Raw genomic sequence first — 22,976 nt, forward strand, 5'->3', positions numbered from 1 at the left:
CAGGAAACTAGAAACCAATTGTACACCAGTGCCTGAAACCACTACAGCCTTTTAAAGAATTTATAAAGTTGCCTGCACATTATTCAGGACCATACCTATAGAGTATGATGAAACTAGTAAGATGGTTAAAGAATTTTTCCTATTAAGCAAAGCTGAAGTGTTTCTTTTTGTTTGTCTCTTTATTTTTTGTTTTGTTTTGTTTTGTGCACAAATAAACAATAATGTTTACAGTTTTTTGTTGTCTTATTACATAGGAGCATATATATACATAGTACATATATGTAAAGAGATTAATACAAATAAAACTTTTTAAGTATTAATGTTATTGCAAGATAATGTCTTAACAGTTACAAAGTTCTACTAATTAAAATGCTAGAATTTTTATTCTCTTTATTGAGCTTTCTTTAATATGCATAAACTGAGATATATAAAGGTACACTGTGTGTTGCAATGTTACCTTGCCCCAGGCAATTTCAGCATCCAAATTGCTAGGCATCCCCTGCACAGATGATCTCTTTGTCAATTCTGCATCTGTCACTGCAAGCCATTCTGTCAGAGCATTAATTTCTTTTCGTAGCTTCCGGGACAATTTCAAGCACTTCTCTAACTCTTGCTTTTTTTCTGTAACCTGCGGAAATAAAACATGTGTTTCTTAACTCTTCAGTCTAACTGGTTTGATGAGTCTTACAGTATATTCTATGTGCCACTTTCATATAAAAGCTTAACTTGAAATTTTACAAGCCAAGTTGTACTTTTAATATATGTATTTCTTTAGTTCTCTCAGTATCTGCATTTTTGCTGCTAGAATGCAAAAACATATAACAAAATGCAAAAACCTATAACAAAGACGTGCATAAAGAGGCTAGTCTGAACTAGCAGAAGACCCCTGCAAACCCCCTCTTCTCTTTTGAAGTCATGAATAGCAAACTAATTTAGAACAGGTGAATTAACAGGCTTTCCCTGAGACACAGCCTAAATGTCAAAATCCTACAAGGAGTATATTTTCATACAGATGGCTATATAGTCATATTGAATACTCAACATTTTCTATCTGTATAACTACACCATATAGAAGAAAAAAAACTCTTTGCCAAAAAACCCCCCAAATCTTCAAGCACAAAAGTCATCGAATGATGTCAAACTAATGCAGCACAGTTAAACTTAAGTTTTGAACTTCTCAGAATACTTTCTTGTCATCTGAATAACAGTCTTTAAATGTAGTATTTTTGCATAGGATTGTTTTTTTCTTCTTTTTCAAAGCAAACAAAAAATCAGTGGAAACATCCACCATTTGTAAATACTTTCTATGGTTTAATAACATCTATTTGGTTTACTGTGGAACATACAGTTTGCACTACATTCTTTGGTGTGTTCTTTATTAAAGCTCTCTCACACACCTCCCACCACCTTTAAAAAAAATGTGTCTGCAACTTTAGTATGATGCATGTTGCTCCCAGCTCAGAATCAGACTCACACCCATCCTGCAATAGGAACACTTGTAACTTGGACAGATCTTGCTTTCTTTCACAGAGGACAGGAAAACCAAGGTATCCTCAAGTGTCCCCATACAAATCTGTTTGATATGAACTAAAGATTATGCATCTCTGTTCCACATAAATCAACAACAAAAAGGTAAAATAGGTAAAATGTACCTTTTCCTAGAGTAGTTACTATGAGTAGGCTGTATTAAACGACTTTTTAAAGGAAGTTTAGTCTGTAGACTGTAATCCTACATTTCTTTCCCACAGTCCACAATCCTCCATCATAGTCCTCTCTCTACTTCCTTTTTATCTCCTGTCTGTTTTGTCACTTCTAGTTTCCTTAGAGCACCAACCCGTGCTCATATTTGCCTGTAACCTATCACCCAGTTCAAGTCCCATGAAATTGATTCTGGATCTTTTACTTCACCACAGACTTATTTGCAGAACCTTTATGTTTTCCTTTACACTTTCCAACCTTTATGGTCCACCACTACTTTCCAATCTTCCAGCTACCCATGTTCACCACTTCACCCTCAGAGCTTCTCAGTTAGGATTTTCATATGCTGAATATTCTGGATGAGAAGTAATATGGACAATATATGTGCTATTTTTAAGGTTCTTTTAAGCATATTAGCTTGTGTTTGGAAGGAAGGCTGAGTATCTGTCTTGACTGTCCTGTAATGCATTTTGGTTAAGGTTCTGGGGGATGGGAGGAACATAGTCTTCACTACAAATCCCTGAGCATGTTCAGGAAGAGAGGTAAGTTTCTGAATGTTTAATAGGGCAAGCAGAAGACTAAGTGAAGGGGTCTCACATAGGAATTTACACCACAATTGGCATTAGGAGATTGCTAATTAGAAAATATGAATTAATAAATTATGTTCTGCTGAAATTAAAAAAAAATGTTGATCAATGAAGGTGGATTGAAAGAATGCAGTTGGTCACAAACATTTAAAAGAAATAACCTTGCATGTTAATTAGTAATTGAGATTGCAGCCATGGATTTTTATTAATGTATTTTTTAATTGCAGTCTTTGTCTCCCTTAAAACAGTAAAATCATTAATAAAAGCAAATTCATCTTGAATAAATACAAGCGTATCATAACCAGAACTTCTAAATTACACTTCCATTTTTGTTGCTTACCACTGCCCATATCAAGAACCCGTTTTTGTTTAATTTTGTACACTGTGATCAATGTTACTGTTTTTTTTTTTGTTTTTTTTTTTTTTTTTGGGGGGGGGGGGGGGGGGGAGATGGAGGGGACCTGCAGGGGACACTTTGAAATTTTTCCCCATCTTTATATTAGATCTTCTCCAAAAGTACAACCGCTGGCAGCATTTACCATTGTCTACAGCACTATCAGGTATCCAAAACTGGTATCATTGTATTCTAAAAGTATGGTGGTTTTTGAAAAAATATTTGTACCGCTCTATACAGCTCTAAACTTTGTATATACTGTCAATAATATTATACTATTCGCATGTACACTTTGTATATATGGAGGTTACAAATTTATCAGTTCCTGCTTATACTTTAAACGTAAAGATAAAGACTTCTAAAGACAAATAGGAAACAGTGCCACCTTAAGGCCTTCTGTTTCAGACAGTGATATTAAACATACCATCTCCATACATTTACTCTATATTTTAAAACTATTTAAGCTATGTTAATTGTTTACTTGCAGGAATCTTTGTCTGTAATAATAAAAATACAATGAAAAAAAACACAGATATTTAAGAAAAAAAAAAAAAAAAGAACAAACAAACAACAAGAAAAGGTATTTCACATCCAAATACAGCTAAAGTTGAATAGTCTAATTCCTGTGCAGCACTGGGCTTGTGAGAAATCACTCTAGCATGCACTGCCCTTTGGAGAACAGCGAGAACATTATTACTGTCACTTTGTTTTAGAGAGTCTAGCCCCCTCTTCTGCTGAATTATCATAAAGTGGTTTGTGAGCATGCTACAGACCCTACATTATAGCTACTCACAACTAGCACACTACCTAAGCTGTACCTATTTGTGTGTGTATGCATACACGTGTTTCTGTCAAAGAGAGAACAATGAATTCACAAATGAGTGAACGCAAGCACAGGCATGGAATACTTGCATTAAATGCAACCACTATCACATGACATTTAGCCACATTTTGTTTTCTTGTAATTTCATTTCAAAACTATTTACACTGAGGCCACCACTGAAGTTTCAAAATTATTCATTATGTTCTCAAAGCATATTTGGCTAAAAACATAGGGCAAAACGTCTGGACAGACAAAACTCATGCCTAGACCAGAAAGGGTTTTAAAATCTGATAATACCTAATCAATTGGGTTTATTGATAGGAATAGATATCCATATGTGTATATGCTAAAAACAACAACAAAAAAAGCAAATTAAAAAAGCAAACAACAAAAACAACAAAATTCCTCTTCTTAAGGAGAAGTACTTCTAGGTTCACGGTCTCAAGTATTGATACATAAAATGTACAGCAAAACTCAAAGGTGTTGTACAAAATTCATAGAAATTGTTGTAATTTATCTGTCCTCTTCTTACTGAATGATACCTCTTACACACTCTTAAGAATGTGCTCTTAAGCATTGTTTTAAATATGGGCAACCTCCTGAAACACTATATATGAAATCACACAAGTGAGTCTACACTTGAACATGTGTTTTCCCTAAGGCTACTCATTTCAGTCCTGAGATACTATTAGTTATAACTACTTTTTTTTTTTTTTTTCTTCAAAAGGAAGGCCATGGTTCTCCAAACTCAGTGCAATCTATTAGGACTGAAAATGGCTAAGTGATTATTCTAGTTCTCTAATTTTGGGCATTTTTGACCTTCTAAAACCATCAACTACCATTATATGTGTAATGTGAAAAAATAAATCTAGGACAACAAAGGTAAAAACAACACTACAGATTTTTGAGAGACATTAATTTTCAATATTGCTCACTTCAGATCACTAATGGCTTCCTAATGGCACATTTTTATCCCTTCATTATTTGAGAGGTTTCCTCAAATAATGGCACCTGTCTAGCTGCAGCTACATTCAATACAATGTAGGAATAAATGCTACAGTCCTTTCTAAAATAATGGAGAAAACAAATATATTATATAATCTCAAATGATAGCTATCCACACCTTAATGAGGCAGACTTTTCAGTTTTCTTTACACTCAAAAGCTTTATGTCTTTTAACACCTGTATTTTCTAGTAAGACCGAGAACTACTTTGATTCAAGTTCCCAAACTAGTATTTTCTTAATTACATATAGATAACACATAAAACAACAACAACAACAAAAAAACTTGTTTTATGATGTTGCAGTCAGTGGGGCTCAAAAATCATTATGTGCTAAAATCACATACTGACTGATTATTCATTTATAGTTTCCCAGAATTCATATATATATATATATATATATATATATATATATATATATATTCTTTTCATTAGAGGTGTATAAATTTTAACAATAAACAGACAACCATATCTGGCTTTCACAGTCTTCACACAGCCACTTACTGCACCAAATTTACTCTAATCTTACAGTTTTTAGAAGTTCTGTGGATAGTTCTAATGAGGGCAGGAGGAAGAAAATAGATTAAGGACAGCTGTTAATTAAATTATTTGCATTAAGTTTTCTTTAGGACAATGCCACAGCTCCTCTTCAGAGCTCAACAACCTTTGTAGGGGATTGCACTTCAGTAGCAGACAACACATTCCACAGATAACGCAGACCCAGAATAAAAAGCATTCAAGAAATGATGCAATTTTTATAATTTTTGGTCATAGTCTTGTTGATACTGGTTGTAGGCTGACTTTCCTATCATCTGTTTAGTTGACCTTCAGGGAAAATTTGAGTGAACAAAAAACATTGTCTTGTTAGGAAGCATAGCAGCATCTTGCCATATGTGAGTTGATACAGAAATAGATGATGTAGAAATAAAAATTTTACACAATGAAAGACAATGCTTGGGAAATAAATTGAGATTGTTTCTATGAGGTTATTTACATAAAACTAACTTATCATTGTCGTCATAAATTAAAAAAACTGCCACATTTTGAGAACTAGTTGTTGTTGTTTTTCTTTTTTTTTTTTTTTTCTTTATTTTATTTTTCTGTGGGTGAAGCTGAAATAATTATTTTTGGAAGTAATTATATTAAGTACATATAGTGGTACACAAATGCCTCCTCAGGAAAGTTGCAATAGCAAGAACTCATGGTCAATTTCTGGAAAACAACAAATAGAAGCAAAATACTTAAAGATCTGTACAACCAGAGGCAGAAGAAAATGAAAACTAGAATTCTCTTTTATCAAGTACCTCATTAGGAAAAAAAAAAAAAAAGTTATCAATTCACAAAAAGTATTTTTCTGACATTAAGTGTTTTGAAACTAGTGACTGAGGCATTAAGAGGAAACAACACCTACCTCTGTCCCCTCCACCCAAACCAACAAACTAATATAAATTTAAAAAAAAAAGTAAATACTTAGAAAGTAAAATTTCAAACTTTAATAAAGCAATTTTATATTTTTTTTCTATTTTTTTTTTCTCAGCAGAACTGAATAGCCATTCTGATGACTGCCTTTGCCTCATTAACTTACCACACCAAGATTATTCTTCAGTTTGCCAGTTAAAAAGAGAGTGTAATTTTGTATTACGAAATACACAGCTTACCTTTGCACCCAATTCGTTATATTGCAACTTCAAAGCTGTAAGCCTTTCATCCAGTTCTTTTGGGTTCTCTGTTTGCTGCTTTTGAACAATCTGCCTCCCAGTTTTTATCACTGTTTCTACTTCAGACTTCACCTCACTCAGGCTTTTATATAATTTCTAATCAAATAGAAATATGAAAGAGAAACACCCCCATTAAAAGGAGAAACACCCCCATTAAAAGAAGAAACACAGAAAAGATAAGGCTATTAGAAAGATGCATTAGAATTCTCTGCATCGTTTGCTGCCTAAGAACACCATCATGCATGACTCTGAGCACCTCCCACTCTCCTTTGAAAACTGGGGAGTTGAGAGTGCTCATCAGATACCAGAAGAAAAACTCACCCTGAGTGTGTATGTACCAATAAACTGTAATTAAAAGTTTTTGAGAAAAAAAAAAAAAAATCACTTTTTAAATCAGAAATCAAATTAATAGAACGGCCTATCATTACCAATATTATTTTCAGACATGTCAGCAAATGTAAGAGTAGAAATGCTATAGAAAATACACACTTTGTCATTGCTATATGACAAAGGTAATTTTCAAACTGATTTAGATAATGCAGTATTTAAAACAACAACAAACATTTTCTGTCAACTTGTACAGCTCATTGAATGTATTTAAATTATATAAATAGCAAGTGAAGTCATTTAAAAATCTAACACTTTTTCGTATTACTAAATCAAGAGACTGCTAGGGTAAAGGTTTTTCCCTACATTTATCAAGTGTAATTCTGCTAACAAATAATTAAAAAATCTACAGGAAGAAAGTATCATCAGCTAAACAAGACTTGGTATCTCAAGCAATTTACCAGCCACATAAATGCCCAAATTAACATTCATGTAAATAGAACAGATGTTGAATTTATTATTCTATTTAATCTAAGATTAGATTTTGCTCTAAAAAAGAAATTCCACTCAATTTAGAAGTGGGAAGAGACTCCACAGAAATGCAGAATATATATTATCACAGAGAATATAAAGAATGGGAAACAAACCTTCTAGGAAACTATTTTTGAGATGTTCCGTTTACATGGCAAAGCCTAGGTAGAAGGGGGGGCTTCAAGGGCGACTTCTGTGAGCAGAACCCAAAAGCTGTCCCATGTTAGATAAGAGACAGCTCCAGTCAGCTCTAAAAACGACCCGCTGGTGGCCAGAGCTGAGTGAGAACCAGCCCTGCAGTCCCCCAGGGTGAGTGCAGCAGGAGGGCAGGAGGTGCTCCTGGCAGTCAGCAGCAGTTCCCCTGTGGCCTGTGGAGAGGCCCCTGGTGGAACCATCTGTGCCCCTGCAGCTCATGCACATGGAGCAGATCTCCACGCTTCAGTCTGTGGAGGAGCCAGTGGGAGCAGGTAGATGTGGCCTGGAGGAGGCTGCGGCCCATGGAGAGCCCCCACAGGAACAGGGGGTCTGGGGGGAGCTGCCACCCACCCGTGGGGGACCCGTGCTGGAGCAGTTTGCTCCTGGGGGATGGATGGACCCCGTGGGACGGAGCTGTGTGGGAGCAGTGCTTGAAGAGCTGCTGCCTGTGGGCAGCCCCCGCAGGCTCAGTTGTGGAAGGATGGCATCCCATGGGAGGGACCCCATGGGGAGCAGGGGCAGAGTGACCGTGAGGGAGCGGCTGAGACGAAGCATCAGGGACTGACCCCAGCCACCATTCCCCATTCCCCTGTGCTGCTCGAGGGGAGGAGGTGGATGGGGAGAAGGTGTTTTTAGTTTGCTTTTAGTTTCTCACTACTCTACCTTGCTGGTAATAGGTTTTTTATTTATTAATTATTAATTTATTTATTTATTTGGGCATTTTATTAATCTCCCTATGCTGAATCTATTTTAGCTGTGACAGTAACTATTGAGTGATCTCCCTGTCCTTATCTCAACCCTTGAGCCGTTTTTCATCATATTTTCTCACTCTCTTCCTTTGAGGAGGGAGAGTGAGAGAACGGTTGTGGTGGAGCTCGGATGCCCATCCATGTGATACCACCACAGATGCCTAGCTTAATTTTGTGTTCTGGCATTTTGCTATCATGTGTTGGAAAATAAATACACTGTCCTGTACACTTTGACAGAACTGCAGAATAAATTACACTATACTTTTTCAGATGTAATTTTTTGAGCTTCTCTTTTATCAGTGGTATCTCTCACAACGTAAAATATGTGTCTAGTACACCTGGACAGTACAGACAAGACATTTTTTCCAAACACATTTTCTCCAAGCACATTTTCTCCATAATCTGAATTACCAAGATGACTCTCAACATGATTATTATTTCATTTACTTAAAGGCAGTATGTATATAAACCAACTACTCTCTAGGTCCCCTTTATAAAAGATACTCTCTTCAACACTGAAAACATGCCAACAAATTAGGAAGCTGTTGCTTGATAGACACTGGTCACATCTGATGGGATAATATTAATAGATTTTTAAAACAAATATCATGAGATTCTTTGTAGAGAATAATGATCTAAAAACATATTCCTACAACATGATAGCTATGGGGCTACAAAAGGTAGCTACTGAGTGAAACTAAGCACAAGACTTCTAATTACCATGTAATTCTGATAAAAATATAAATTTAAGCATAACTGCATTTTTAAAATGCACAATATGTAAAGAAATAGAATCAACTTGTTCCACACTTATTTTTTAATTCTCACATTTAGGTCTGAAAGAAGTTAAGGGGAAATAAAAAAAAAAAAACAACTGTCTTCAGGCATGCCAGAAAACAAACAAAACAAAACCAAAACAAAACAAAAACAGCTGGAGACAAGGATCTGATTGCCCTGATATTTGCTGTTCAAATCTCCATTTTACTGTTATCAAAACTGTGTTCATCTTTATCTCTACTTCTTGTTAACAGTAAGGGGATACAGGATTACAAAGGTATTAAAGTGATGCATACAGATTTTTCCTCGTATTCTTTAGGACATATTCGGGTATCTTTTGCTCTTGTACCATAAAAAAGTCACTGCATGACATCTCATGAAAGCTGTTTTGCTTTATGTTTTGAGTTTCCTGGCTAGAAAACCAGGCATTGCATGCATTGCAACCCCATATATTATGGAGTTCCATGCCATTAGGACACGGTGGAAAATAGGTCACATCCATGAAAATAAACTCATATGCAAGATGGGAAGGGAGGATTAAAAAGAATTCCTGATTTATATTCTCATATAGTGGAATTCACAGAATCACAGAATATTAAGTATCCTATGTTTCTTTGTCATGATGGAAGAAGACAACACCATATAAAAAGGAAAAGTTTACTTTAGGACTGCTAGAGAAATATTACCAATATTACCAAGCTATATTACCAATATAGCTTGGCAAGCTATGAAATTGAACACAGTTTTAAACATATAAATGTTCTTCTAACCTCATTTGCAAACAAGGGAAATTGGACAAGGAGGATAAATCCCTTCTCTCTGTCTTCTCCACCTCCTAACAACACCCCCTCCCCCCCAATCAAGTGTTAAATAAAGAGTTCCTAATACTTGCATTGCATAACTTTCCTCTTAAATCTTTCTCAGATTTCCTAATTCCTCTCACAGGTATACTGAAATCATAGCTGAAAATACTATACATTCAAAGGACTGAACAGACAGGAAAGACAGTATTTTTATCTATTCACCATGCAATGATCCAACTGTGATTGTACTACTTCCTGCTCAACACTGTTCAACTCCAACTTGGGCACCTGCAGTTTCACTTCATCTAAAATTCTTTTACATTCTTGTAGACGTTGTTCAAAATTGGCTGGCTTTTGAAACAAGCGAAACTTTATGGAGACATCCTGCAGCTTTTTCTGAAAAGTAAACAGGGATGAATATTAAATGTCAAATGAAATCAACATTGAAGACAAGCCTTAGATTCATTTCAGCATGCTTAGAAAGCATTCTCAATCAGCACAGTTTCTCATTTAAACATTTGAAATCTTTTTTGGGGAAAATACCAGCAGCAGAGAATCTTGGTCTGTATGAGAAGAAAAAGGTAATCCAGGGCACTGGATGCAGTAGAGACAGGGACAAAAGAGCCTGTATAATGGACTGAAGAAAGGGAAAGTTTTCATATTATCCAGTAGGTATAATGTTGGGGATGGGAAGAAAATGGAGGTTTAGAGATTTGAACATAATACAAAGAGTTCTGCAGTGCATGCTCATCAGCTCTCTACCATGTTAGTGCTTCTTGGTATTAAGAGTGAATTTTTTAGTCCTTTAAACAAACTCAAATAAAATTGCAATTGCTGGGCCGTAAGTAGATCTAATGCAAAAATTTAAACTATAAAACTGATTTATATTTCAATTTAAATAAAAGCAATAAGAAAGAAAAAAAAAAAACAAAAAACAAAAAAACAACACCCATAACCTAGAGGAAGAAGAAACTTATCTGAAGGCAAAAAAAAAAACTATGACAAGCATGGCTCCTAATTTCACAATTTTCACAATTTGTTATCTTTGTCAATTAATTACATGTAATTTGCTTATTCACGTGATCCCTACCATGGGGGGAGGGAAAGTAATTAGAAATAAAGCAAAGAAAGGGCATTTTAATTATCTACAGGATTAAGAACTCATTTCTCTTTAGAAGTATAGAGCAAACTACTAGTAAGGTAAGTTTTCCTACTGTTTGAAAAATAGAACATTACTAAGAAATGGATAATTAATTAAATAGGAGCTCAGCATTTGCAAACACAGTTTTGCTATTTTGTCTTCAAATCTTGGACACTTTATAACAATACACTGTTTTCTGTACTATACAAACTTTAGAAGAACTATAATAAGGAACAGAAATATACATAAAAACATATGGCATTAAAAACAGACCATAAAAACAAAAACAGACTATACGTAAAAACATTTGGCATTATTTATTATTGTTATTATTTTTTTTTTTTTTTTTGGAAAAGAGAAACCATGCTTACCATGCTTATTAGAATTCTATGAAAAAGCCAGGAATCATATTCTAATATGAATATATGAAGACAATGCTAGGTATCACAGAAACCTTAATCATAGAATCACAGAATGGTTTCAGTTGAAAGGGACCTTAACAATTACCTAGTTCCAACCCTACTGCAATGGGCAGGGACACATTCCACCAAACCAGGTTGCCCAAAGCCCCATTCAACCTGCCAAGGGATGGGGCATCCATAACTTCTCTGAGCAACCTGTTCCAGTGCCTCAGCACTCTCTCAGTAAATAATGCCTTCCAAATATCTAATCTAAATGTACACTCTTTTAGCTTAAAACTGTTACCCTTGTCCTATCACTACACTGCCTGACAAAAAGCCCCTCTCCAGCTTTCTTACAGGCCCCCTTTTAGGTACTGGAAGGACTTAGATTTCTAACATTTCTTTCTGACAACATTCCTTATCAAAGTCTCTTAATGAAGTTGAGATCCAATGGGGTAAGGAAGGAAGTAGTTCCATGGATAAATAAGTAAACAAATGCATAGGAATAAGAGACAGAATTTGAATAAATGGTCTCACTTTTTTCTTCACTGTGTTTGCCTACACTAAATTCATAATTAGTTTTTCTTCTTCTTGTGATACTTCAACTTGATGATCAAGTCATGGGGGAAACTTGCAATGCCCCATCATTATCTGTTAAAATTTGTGTTGGTCAATACATTAAAAATGACATAGAAAAGAGAGAGAATGATGATACTAGTGGTAGAGAAAATGAAAGTCGTCTGTGAGGAGTCACTGAAAGATTGCAGAGTACTGCAGGTCTACAGTAGAAAAACAGGGAAACAGTGTTTAATCCTGCCAAAATTAAGTAATGAACATCATAAAAAAATAATAAATAAATAAAACACCAACAAACTACGCTTTATATACAAGTGGGATCTAAATTATCTAACAGAACTCTCACTGGAGTTATAAGAGAGAAGTATAATAGTTACATTATATACTTACATATCTCTCACAATTAAGAAAATACCAGGCCAACACTTAAAAGCAGCCAAAGAAAACAAATTGGTTATTTGAAACATAAGAAACAAAAGAGAAAATACATCTCACTGTATATGAGTCACTGTATAAAGCCACACTGTGCTCAAACACTGTGCAGTTTTTATCTCCTCATCTCAAAAACAAACTGTAAAAATAGAAAATGTGTAAAGAAGAATGACAGGGCAATCAAAGCTATATATTTCAAGGTCTTGGTATTACCTAAACATACTAGTCAGTCTGGAAAAGAGACAACCAAGGGTGAGTAAAATTAGCAGCATGCAAAAAGTTGAATAGCAAATGACATCTGTTTCTCAAAATCCGTGGAGAAGGTGACACCAAATTAAACTTCTGTACAGGAAATACAAGATGAACAAAAGGAAGACTTTTGTTCAATGTGTACCATTCAGTTAAATTGTGTTCAATGAACTTGTAGATTCTAGCAGTTTACAAGAATTCATAAAGCCATTAGATATGTGTTTTTAAATACCTCTGACCCAGAAGATTGTCAGCTGCAAATCACTGAGGAAGCATCACTAAATGTTCACGTTACTTATCACTGACTTCTGGCTACTGCTGATGACATGGTATTGTACTAAACAGATCTTTGGTCAGAAGTAACATGAGAATTCTTTAAATGTGTATAAAATGTAGTTAGCCAAGTGTTCTTCATACCAACAGTTGAACTGATGGCAGTGCTCAAACTTTAGGGTCAGGTAAACTTGGCAGGCCTGGATAAAGAAAGAGCACAGAAACAACTGAGGGGAGAAGAGGAAAGACCACAACCCAGTATCATTCATTGTTTCTTTTGAGAAAAATAACTTAGCTAGAAGCTGTACTGGGTCTGGCTGGAATGTTAACTTTCCCTGCAGCAGCCCTGCAGTACAACAGTGCCGTACTCTGCACTTGTAGTTGGAACAGCAGTATTATCACACCAGTGTTGTGTCTACTGCTGAGCAGCGCTGGCACAGCATCGGGCCTCTCTCTAACCCTCCTAGTGGGTGGGCAAAAAGTGAGAAGAGAAACATCACCAGGGCAGCTGACCTAAACCTACCACAGGGATATTCCATACCATGTGATGTCACACTCAGCAATAAAACGTGGAAACAGGAAGAAGAGGGGAGGGGTGGGCTCTTGTTGTTGGTCCTCCTCCCGAACACCGGCTACATGCGTTGAGGCCCTGCTTCAAGGACATGGTCAATCATCGCTCATTTTGTGGGAAGATAAGAGTAATTTATTTCCTCTGCACTTCCACATAGTCTTCATTTGTTTTATTTGTTTGTTTTCCTCCCTTTTTTTTTTTTTTCCCTTTCCCCCTCCCTTTTCCCCTTTCCTTTTTTATTTCCCTTTAGTTAAATTTTCTAGTTCATAATAAACTTTCTTTAATTATTATTATTATTTCCCTTTAATTAAATTATCCTTATCTCAACCCGTTAGTTGTTCTTTACTTCTCCCCCTCCTCATCTAAAGAGGGGGAGTGAGAGAATGGTTGTTGTGTTTAGCTGCCCAGCACGGTAAAACCACCACAGAAGCACAAGATTTGTATTAAATCACCATGGCAGAAATAAATTATTATTTTGCTAATTCTACCTTTTCCACTTAACTTTGAAAATAAGAATTCTCAACCTACGATAATCCAAAAGTCAGGATAAATTTGGTCACTGAACATCCGTTTCAGAGTTTAACTGCAGTTTCAGAATTTCACTGCAGCTACTTCTTTTCCTAATTGTTTATTTTCTGCCTAGACGGTTAAACTAATATTATAATGAATATGTAAGACAGATAAGCATTGCTTAGCAAAAAAGACAAATGCTTTTGTTATTTATTTAAAAGTGAGTATGCTCTTCAGTAAAAAAGTAAGTAAATATAGATTTATGAAATTTGGGAAAGAATTCAAGGGAGCTCACTGGCCTAAAATCAAACATACATATTTGGAACTGAGATTCTAGCATTCAGGCTCTTGGGGCATACTTATATTATGCATACACTAAATGTGATCAACATCCATGTAAATTTCCTAGTTTTTGTTCATATACATGTATTAGCTAGTGTAAGTGAAACAGGTTTTCAAAACCAATTTGTCAAAACTCGAACTTATATCTGGTCATCTAAAGAAGCCTTTAGAGGGGAAAAAAATATATCTGCACAAAGATAGATTAAGAAAAACAAAATACATGCAAAAATGGTAGTGCTCCTTTGCATACTGTTGAATTTAAAAACGTTTAGATACAAAGTCATCTGATGCCTACACTTCACTTGAAATACTGGCAACATGGTTGACATGGAGACCATCAGGAGGTGAGTTTGTATGAAGGAAGACGGGAACATAAGGAAACACAAGTATTCTCAACAGACAAGCTAGTCCTGTAGATGAAACATTGCAAGTAACTTTTTCATTTTGAATTAAATAAGTTTTAAAAGGGCATTCATTTTATTCATAATAAAATATAAAACTGAAGCTAAGATACCTAGAAACATTTGACAGAGATGAAGAAAAATATGGTCTTGTTTACAATGAATGTCATAACCAAATGGTTCATCTTTCCCAATGAATGCTAATAACAATGGTAACAACAGTTTGCTAATAACAATGGTAACAACAGTTTGTTTTGCAGTCTGGAGAACTTTGGCCAGAAACAAAACAGTTAAGAACCCAACACAGATTAATCAGTAAAAACGTGTATTGTTCTTAAATGTTAATTAAGTCTCCTTAATTAAACATAGCTCTCTGCATCTATTAAGCTAGATGAAATAATGCATTAGTTAACACTTTAAATCTATGACTGCAATGCACCGCTCAGAATAATAGACTTTATTATTCTTCTCCCACCACTCATTTTACACTGTGAACTATAAATGAAGATGTATGAAAGACAGGACAAAGACATATTTAAGATTTGGTTCATGACAATTTAAATGCAGTTCTGTCAAGCTTTCAAAACCAGTATCTTTAAATATTTTCATGTACCTCAAAGGGCATATCAAAAAGCCCCTGCAGGAACTGCAGCACATTCAAAACAACCTTCAATCAGCATCCGTCCAAGTTGGTTATGCAGTTAGCTGGCTATGTCTATTCTAAAACCACTGCCAACTAGTTAGTCAGGTTGTAATAGAAAGATGGGCAGAATTGTATACATTATGCTTTCTAATTTCCTGATTAGAAAGGAACAGCTAAAACTAAGATATACCTTAAGAATATTTCACACTATAGTAACAGTAGTAGTAACTAAAGCTGTTTGTTTGCATGACTGAAGTAAAAATGGAGGAAATAAAATTTGCATACCTGTGCCACATCGATTTGAGACAAAACTCTTTTGGCAGCATCTTTGCCCTGGTTTCGTTTCTTCATTTCTTCCAAGCTAATCTCATGGCTTGTTAATTCAGATTGTATTTTCTATTGAAGAACAAAGACTATAATCAGAAGTGTTTCAATAAAATGTTTATCTTGTTAATATTATTTGGAATAGTTGACTTTGAAGCTTATTATAAGTAGTATGATGTATACTGGATTACTAGAGGAAATTATTCAAAGAATTACTTATTCACTGCCCCGTAAATTATTCAGTCTAGTTTCTTCTGATTATAATGAAACCTTCTTCTCCTTCCCAAGCATATACCTCTCTGACATGACAATAATTATATAATATTGCTAAGAGAATTGTGATTATACTGCATGCAAAAAATAAAGATTTCTTTCTTCTGAAGGAAAACAACTATTTTCATTGGGAAGCAAGAATTAATCATAGAAAAGAAAAACACAAATAGAAAAGTGATTTGCTTCACTATTTTTGTATTTTGTTTATAATTTTCATGACATCAGCAGGTGAGTTGAGCGAAATCTGATCAAAGTATCCTGTATGTACATAGCAAGTATTTTCATTTCTACTTCTCATGGTGATTTACTGAATGGACAGTAATATATAGAGCAAACTACAGAATTTATATATATATATATATATATATATATATATATTTGATTTGAGAAAGCATGGAAGGTCAATTGAAAGGACAATGCAATAGCAAAAATGTTTATTTAATAGTTTATTTTGTAATATTTATGTTCTCATTGTCTAAGTTTAAAATATTGCCCTTGAGGTATATTAGAATTGTAACAAGATTATCTTATGTGTTTGAGTAGCAAATGGACCACATTTTTGGTGGTGACTTGCTCTTGGTGGAGATAGCTCTTGAAGCTGAATCATTTCTTGATGTCTTGGAAGTCAGAACTATATATACAAGGAATGTATATAATGCTACTGAAATACACTACGTCACATCCAATATTTCAAATGCTTCTGTTGTATTTTCCAGTTTACTTTATTCACCCGCACACTGACTCCAGGAAGCAAATAATTGAATGATTCTTATCTAAATAGGTCAGAATAGCACAGAACAGATAAGTAGTAGTGTTTATGAAATCAGGTATTATGGGACACTGCATGAAAATTGATATATTTTTTTTTAATTGCTCTGCAGGTGAGAGATGAAGCATAACCTACTCTGACACCAAAATATGGAATTAAGGAAGAAAAAGACATTACAGGAATGCTTGAAAGAAAATGAGTAAGGTTTATAGCATGTAACGATTTTCTGTATTCGCCACTGCTATTCACAGTCTCAGCAGAAAGATTAAATCAGTCCTGAATGTAAGACAATTCATAACACCTACCTATGATGCCCCTGTTCATTCAATTTCAACATGATTGTTTTGACTTTTTTTCATTCACTTTGACTGGTGAATTTATTACATGGATTTCTTCCAAATGTCCATGTGAAAACATTTATTTTCATTTCAATAATCCCACCTCTGCCTTCCTCGGTAGTTCCTGTCTGTTTTGTCTTTTAGTAAAGATTAAAATCTTTGCAATGTGAACTGCCTTCATTTTTAGAACATCACAACACAATGTAGTATATGTATATATAAATAACACTGTAATTAAATTATCGTGTCCTACAGGTTAAGGATGATCATTTTCTATCGCTGACTGGCATTTTTTTACAGACAGCTTATGAATTTACTAAACATATATATGTATGTGTGTGTCTGTATATATATGTAAATATAATTATTTTATTATATTTATATATATATATACACACACATATATGACCAAATGAACAGATTTTGCCTATTGTCATGAAGACCACTTTTAGAACAAAAATATTTCAGTCTCCAGGGCATGGAATACTTTAATTCCCTGAATTACTAGTCTTAATTTTAGAAAGATGGACAGTGAAATGCAGAGTATTGATATATTAACAAAAAAAGAAAGCAGAAATTGGCACTATAGCTAGTTGAAAACCCTTCCTATCTTCAGTCAGAAAAAGGAAAGACAAAAGAACCAACATAATTGTTTGTCTCATTTGAAAACTGAGAGAATGCGGTACAAATCTAAGTGCAATCTTATGCATCTAGAACAGCATTTAGAAAAAAAAAAAAAAGCTAGTAGGGGATAAAAGCAAACTCTGTAATAACACTTGCAACAGAAAGCTTGATTATATGTCATTTCCCACTACCTGCTACCATAATTAGAAAATCAGTCATGATATATACAAAAACAAAGAAATGTCAGTCAGGAATAATCAGCAAAATTGTAACAGTGGAAAGTAAACTGGAAAACAAACAAACAAACAAGCAAAAAAACAGCAACAAAGACATAAACCACAAAATACACACATCTCTGGTATTTAGTTAAAAAGCAAGCAATTTATTTATAATCAATGGCTGCAAAGATTAGGTGGGGTCTAATATGCAAACAGATTTTCGTATGAGTAGTGTTGGAAAGACTGAACTATGAAAACACCTTGAAGTTCAGTTGATCTAGTATCACCAAGTTGCAATAAAGTTTGAAAGACATTCAGTAAAACATTAAAACATTGGGGAAACTGCTTTCTCATGGCACAGATACTACCTTCTGCCCCAGAACTGCAGGAAACCTTTTGTCTGCTCCTTACAAAAGGAAAGACTCTTTTGGCTCTGTTATTTCAGGAATAGATTAAGGATCAAGTATTATACTGCATGCTATGCTCCAAAATGTCTTTATTTTACATTGCCTGCCATCGTTGTATGATATTTCATGATAGTTGCCAGGAATTCATAATGCAGGGAGGACTTGTAAGTCAATATTGTCTATGCTGGCAAAATCAGCAAATTAGTAAGTTCTCAAAAGAACTTACTAAAAAATGCTTATTAACTAGCTCCTTTTTGACCTCATCTTCTACATAGAGCTGAACAAAATAATTCTCAAAATTTCCAGCACAGTAAAAGTAGATATAAATACCTTTTACATTAGACATTTTATGAGGTAGAGAAGCATGTAGTCTTTGTCTCAAAATGTTAGTCTGAAGACAATGATGCATGGCATTATTCCTGTCAAGTAATACATCACATAACTGAGCAACTCTGCCATTATAGCATCATATTAACTTTGGTTTGAACATACCACAATATTTTAACAATGGATTAATAACTATCATTACTTAGAAAATAGTAAGGCGTGTAGTGCTTATCAGTACTGAACTGGATTCAAGGAGCTTGTTGAAAAGACAAAGTATGGTACTTTCTCTTTTACTCTCCAGAATGAATTTTAGTTATGTTTGCAAGGAGAACAACAGACAAGTTATTAATTCAGGTGAGAAGTGAAAGAAGTGTATTTTCTATCCCATAATATAGAAAAAGAGTATCTTCCAGACTAAGCAGCGGTACAAACTGGGGATCCTCTCTCCGCACAAGAAGTTATTTAATAATAACAAAGCTACAAATATCTCAAAAATACTTTTTCACATAAATTTAATATTTTCAGTATAGATCTATTTTTTTTCTTGTCAATTACTGAATACTTGAATAGAAGTCAGCAAATGGAAAATTCCTGTGATGATGACTTAATTCCTTGTATTTTCTTAGTATTTTAAAGGAGTTAAAAAGACCTCACTTGGGATAATGAGATCAACCGTACAAACAAATCTGAAATATTGTTTCAGGATTCACCTTACTCTAGCATTTATTATTATTAATTTTATTATTATTAATTAAACCTTGAGGAATCTGAAATGGTTTATCTGCCTTTTTTTTTTTTTTTTTTTTGTAAATTGTCTTGTCTGTATCTTTGAATCTTTAGTTGTCCTTAGAGTGAACCACTAAGTAGAAACTGTTGGGTAGCAGTGCCTGTATAGCATTAAGTTCTCAGGGCCACATGGTGGAGTAAGAAGCACATGGAATTTACATTCCAAAAATGATGGAATGCTGAATAGCACATACTTAACTTTGAAGACTCCTTTTTCTTTATGTCAACTTTTTGAATAAACTAAATTGATCATTTCAATTAAAAAGAGCTAAATATAATTTCATTTTCTCAGATTTGTTTCTGATTAGCTGAACCAAAAATTATTCCTCCTATCAAAGCGCTAAACTGTTTGAATTTTTGAAGCAAACATGGAGCCACACAAAGCTCCCTAGCCCTCAACAGATCATCAATTCTTCCAGATTTTTTTTAATTTTTTTTTAAGAAATGCAACACATATTGCTGAACAGTTCATTAAATCTCTCAGCACGGATAAACTGACCTCTGCCCAGAAACCATCATCACTGACTCAAAGACTCCCTGTCCAGCTGTGCAGGGAACAGGGGAACAGTACTGCAGGATGCCTTATATGAATGTGCTGTTTTCAATTCCACAACAGAGCTGTGCCAGCAGAGGCTTAGGAAATTAGTAAATGTGCCTACTCTGCCACTGCTTAGGACAGCCATTCACTTATGGAATGATTCAGTATGTTTATCTGCATAAACCTGACTGTATATTCCCTTTTCCCCTAAGGATTTTAAAGAACTTCACAACTGAACTTCAAAGATCTTGATTATTTGCGCTGAATTTGTTCACTTGTTAATTACGTTTTTTTCCATTACGTTCTGCTTGTAACTTAAAATAAAAACATGAAAGGGAAAAAAACAGCAGCCTCTATGGTGTTTTTTTTTTTTTTCTGTTTTTTTTTTTTTTGGTATCTTTTTTCCCAACGTGGCTATACATGCAATATAATCCTGTGAATTCAACATCAGACGACAAAATCTCAAGAATAAAAACAAGTTCTGCAAAAGTAATGAACTGAAATTCTCCCATGTAAAAGTGTGCTAATTAAGGTTGGTTGAGTTTTATGCTGCTTCAGTTGTTGAAGTTTGAAATTACTTCCTTTGACATAGTCTGTGATCATTGCCAGACTTGCATTTGAGGATGCACATAAACCAGATGCATCCATGGGATATTTGGAACACTGAAAAATGTTAACATTTATAGGGTCCAAATACACCAAAAAGAAAAGCATATTTTCATATCAAATTTTTCTTATGTAGCAGAGTTATGTAATTACAAGATGAGAAATTAAACCAATACATCTTTAACGAATGCTGATTTGTATCCTGTTTCATGTAAAAAACATTTACTGTATTCACATTTAAAGGAAAGAGTAAAATAATTTCAGAAGTTCAATTGTTAACTAACAGCTTAGGATTCAAACTGAGAAAGTTGTCTAATCACTTTTTTACATGTCTGTAAGTTAGGAGCAAGTAAATCAGAACCATTTTCAAATAAAACAGTGCAAATACAATCCTGTTTTCTAAATATCACTTCTTTACACACACAAAAATACCCGTATGTGCTTACAAACATACATACACAAGAAAAGCATTTGCAAGGTAATTCTATCTACCTTTGAATTAGAAAGACATGCAAACTTTTATATTTAAGAGAGATAAAAGATGATTTTCAGGGCTACATATGTTCAGCTCACAATGGAATTAAGAATGTAACTAAGCTACTCCTTGCAAGACACCCACATTTTAAAAGGATTTTAAGCTCTACAGGCATGCTAGAAAGAACGCCTCATCTGGAAATCATTATGAAGCATCTGTTTTCAATTTTCCTGTAGTTGTAGTTGTTGTTGTTGTAGTACATTTTTTTGTAACCTATCTTCCTAACTTGAAGTGAAAAGTACAGAAAAGTTGCTGTATATAATGTTGTACTCTGATAGTTTTTTGTTTGTTTCTTTGTTTTTTATGCTGTAGATACTTGATTTTATTTAAACTTGCATTCTTACCATTTTAATGCTGCTATAAGGCAGATGTGTTAGAGGAAACAATTAAAAAGTAAAAATGAGAATTAGATGTGCAATTTTATTTCAAAGGTTCAATAAACCATTTCTAGGAAATAAGAAAAGCTGATTCTGATCAGCTTACATGTGCTGTAAAAATTGTAATATATGCACACAATATATGTTTATGTGCACATTATGAAATAATTATCAATGTTGTCCATGCTTCAGTAATTTATTGAGAATCCCAAGGCCATGTAATCAACTTTGTAAAAGAGCCATCTAAGAGTATTGAAGAGGATGAGCTCCTTCATTCTGGGATGGGAACTGGATTTTAAAGTCACATTTTTTGTCTTTGTCTTTTTAAAGTTACTGCATAGTCTTCTACAACATTTATAGTTCTTTACATCTTCTGGACAGGAATACAAGAAAAAGCAGAAGGAAAATACAAATTTACTAGAGAATTAGGTTGACCTTCTCAAAGTAATCCAACCTAAAATTTACTTGCACTTTCAAACTGATCGTGTTGCAAATCCCCCTTAGTAGCATGAGGCTGAGGGACAACCAAATACTCTGTGGCTGACTGAGAAAACCGGTAAACACATCATCTCAACCTGTATATAACTTACCTGTGCTTCTTGAGGCACTTGTGCTGCATCAACTCTGTCTGCAATGTAGGCTGATAGCTGTTTGTCTATAACAGCAAGAGACTCTTGGATTAAGCGGAGGGTTTTGTCAGTCTCCTGGGCAGATTGAATACTCTGTTCAAGACTCTTTTGTCTTCTTACAGCCTAAAAACAATGACAACATTATCAATACATATAACAATAATAATGTGCATAATGCATTTTTTTCCACTTTTTTTTTTTTTTTCTGCCAAAATGCAGGCTAAAAATAAAAAATAGTACTCATCACTTATGCTCGTCCACCTTTTTATATGATAAATTGCGCATCTTTTTGCCACTCATTCAGTTCTTTTTACTAAGAAGTAAACAACAACCAAAAAACATCCTAGACTGCATAGACAAGCTATAAAAAATGCAAGACCCTGCACTGAGGATTTCTATAGCAAACGGAAGTAGGCAAAGCTACAAAATAAAACCATCCTGATAGTTCAGTCTTTCATTCTGAGGTATAGCAGTCCTCCCGATCTTATTATATAGTTCAAGAGATTTTGTTTACTGAGAATAGGGTACAATCCCATCTGAGACAATCCACTTCAGTGAGATAAAAGCTCTCTTGAGAAGGAGATCTCATACATGAAGTATAAATAGCTTTCTGGAACACAGGCAATTCCTATTCTGAAAATAGAGATGGATCCTTGTCTTGACTGAGAGCTTTCCCAGTCAATTATCATTCTAACTAGAGTCTTTTTCGGCCTAGTAAGTTGACTCTTGCTTCTATGCCACCATCAGTACCCCAGTGGATTACCTATCATCACCGTTTATATATATATATATATATATTTATTTATTTATTTATTTATTTATTATTTATTTTTTGGGGGGGGTCCTTTCCTTTTAAAGAAGTTGCCTTTGTGGTTTACCAAGTCAGAACAATAAATTATTTTTCTAATCTGTCCATAAAAAATACCGTATTAAGCACTTGACATAAATTGGTTAGCTTTAGTTATTATTTGTAACAATATAACGTGGTAATTAATTCATAATAAACAACCTGGCACTTTCTCCATAATTTCATTCACCTGCTCTCTCATTTTTTACCTTAAACCTAGCAGAATTTCTGCTTT

The 22,976-nt window shown here is 34.3% G+C and overlaps 1 protein-coding gene across 10 annotated transcripts in view; it reads right to left on the bottom strand.

The window, feature by feature from the left end:
* Positions 1-22,976, bottom strand: part of DMD (dystrophin) — a 1,245,415-nt gene that overhangs the window by 680,618 nt on the left and 541,821 nt on the right. For all 10 annotated transcript variants that reach the window (XM_082770266.1, XM_082770264.1, XM_082770258.1 and 7 more), the window contains 5 exons: positions 21,856-22,017; positions 15,429-15,539; positions 9,827-10,000; positions 6,163-6,318; positions 458-628 (listed from right to left, as the gene is read on the bottom strand). In XM_082770266.1, coding sequence (XP_082626392.1) covers positions 458-628; positions 6,163-6,318; positions 9,827-10,000; positions 15,429-15,539; positions 21,856-22,017 — 774 coding nt within the window. The remainder of the gene's footprint in view (positions 1-457; positions 629-6,162; positions 6,319-9,826; positions 10,001-15,428; positions 15,540-21,855; positions 22,018-22,976) is intronic.

This window comes from Aythya marila (assembly GCF_965140915.1).
Source record: "Aythya marila genome assembly, chromosome: 1".
NCBI lineage: Eukaryota > Metazoa > Chordata > Aves > Anseriformes > Anatidae > Aythya > Aythya marila.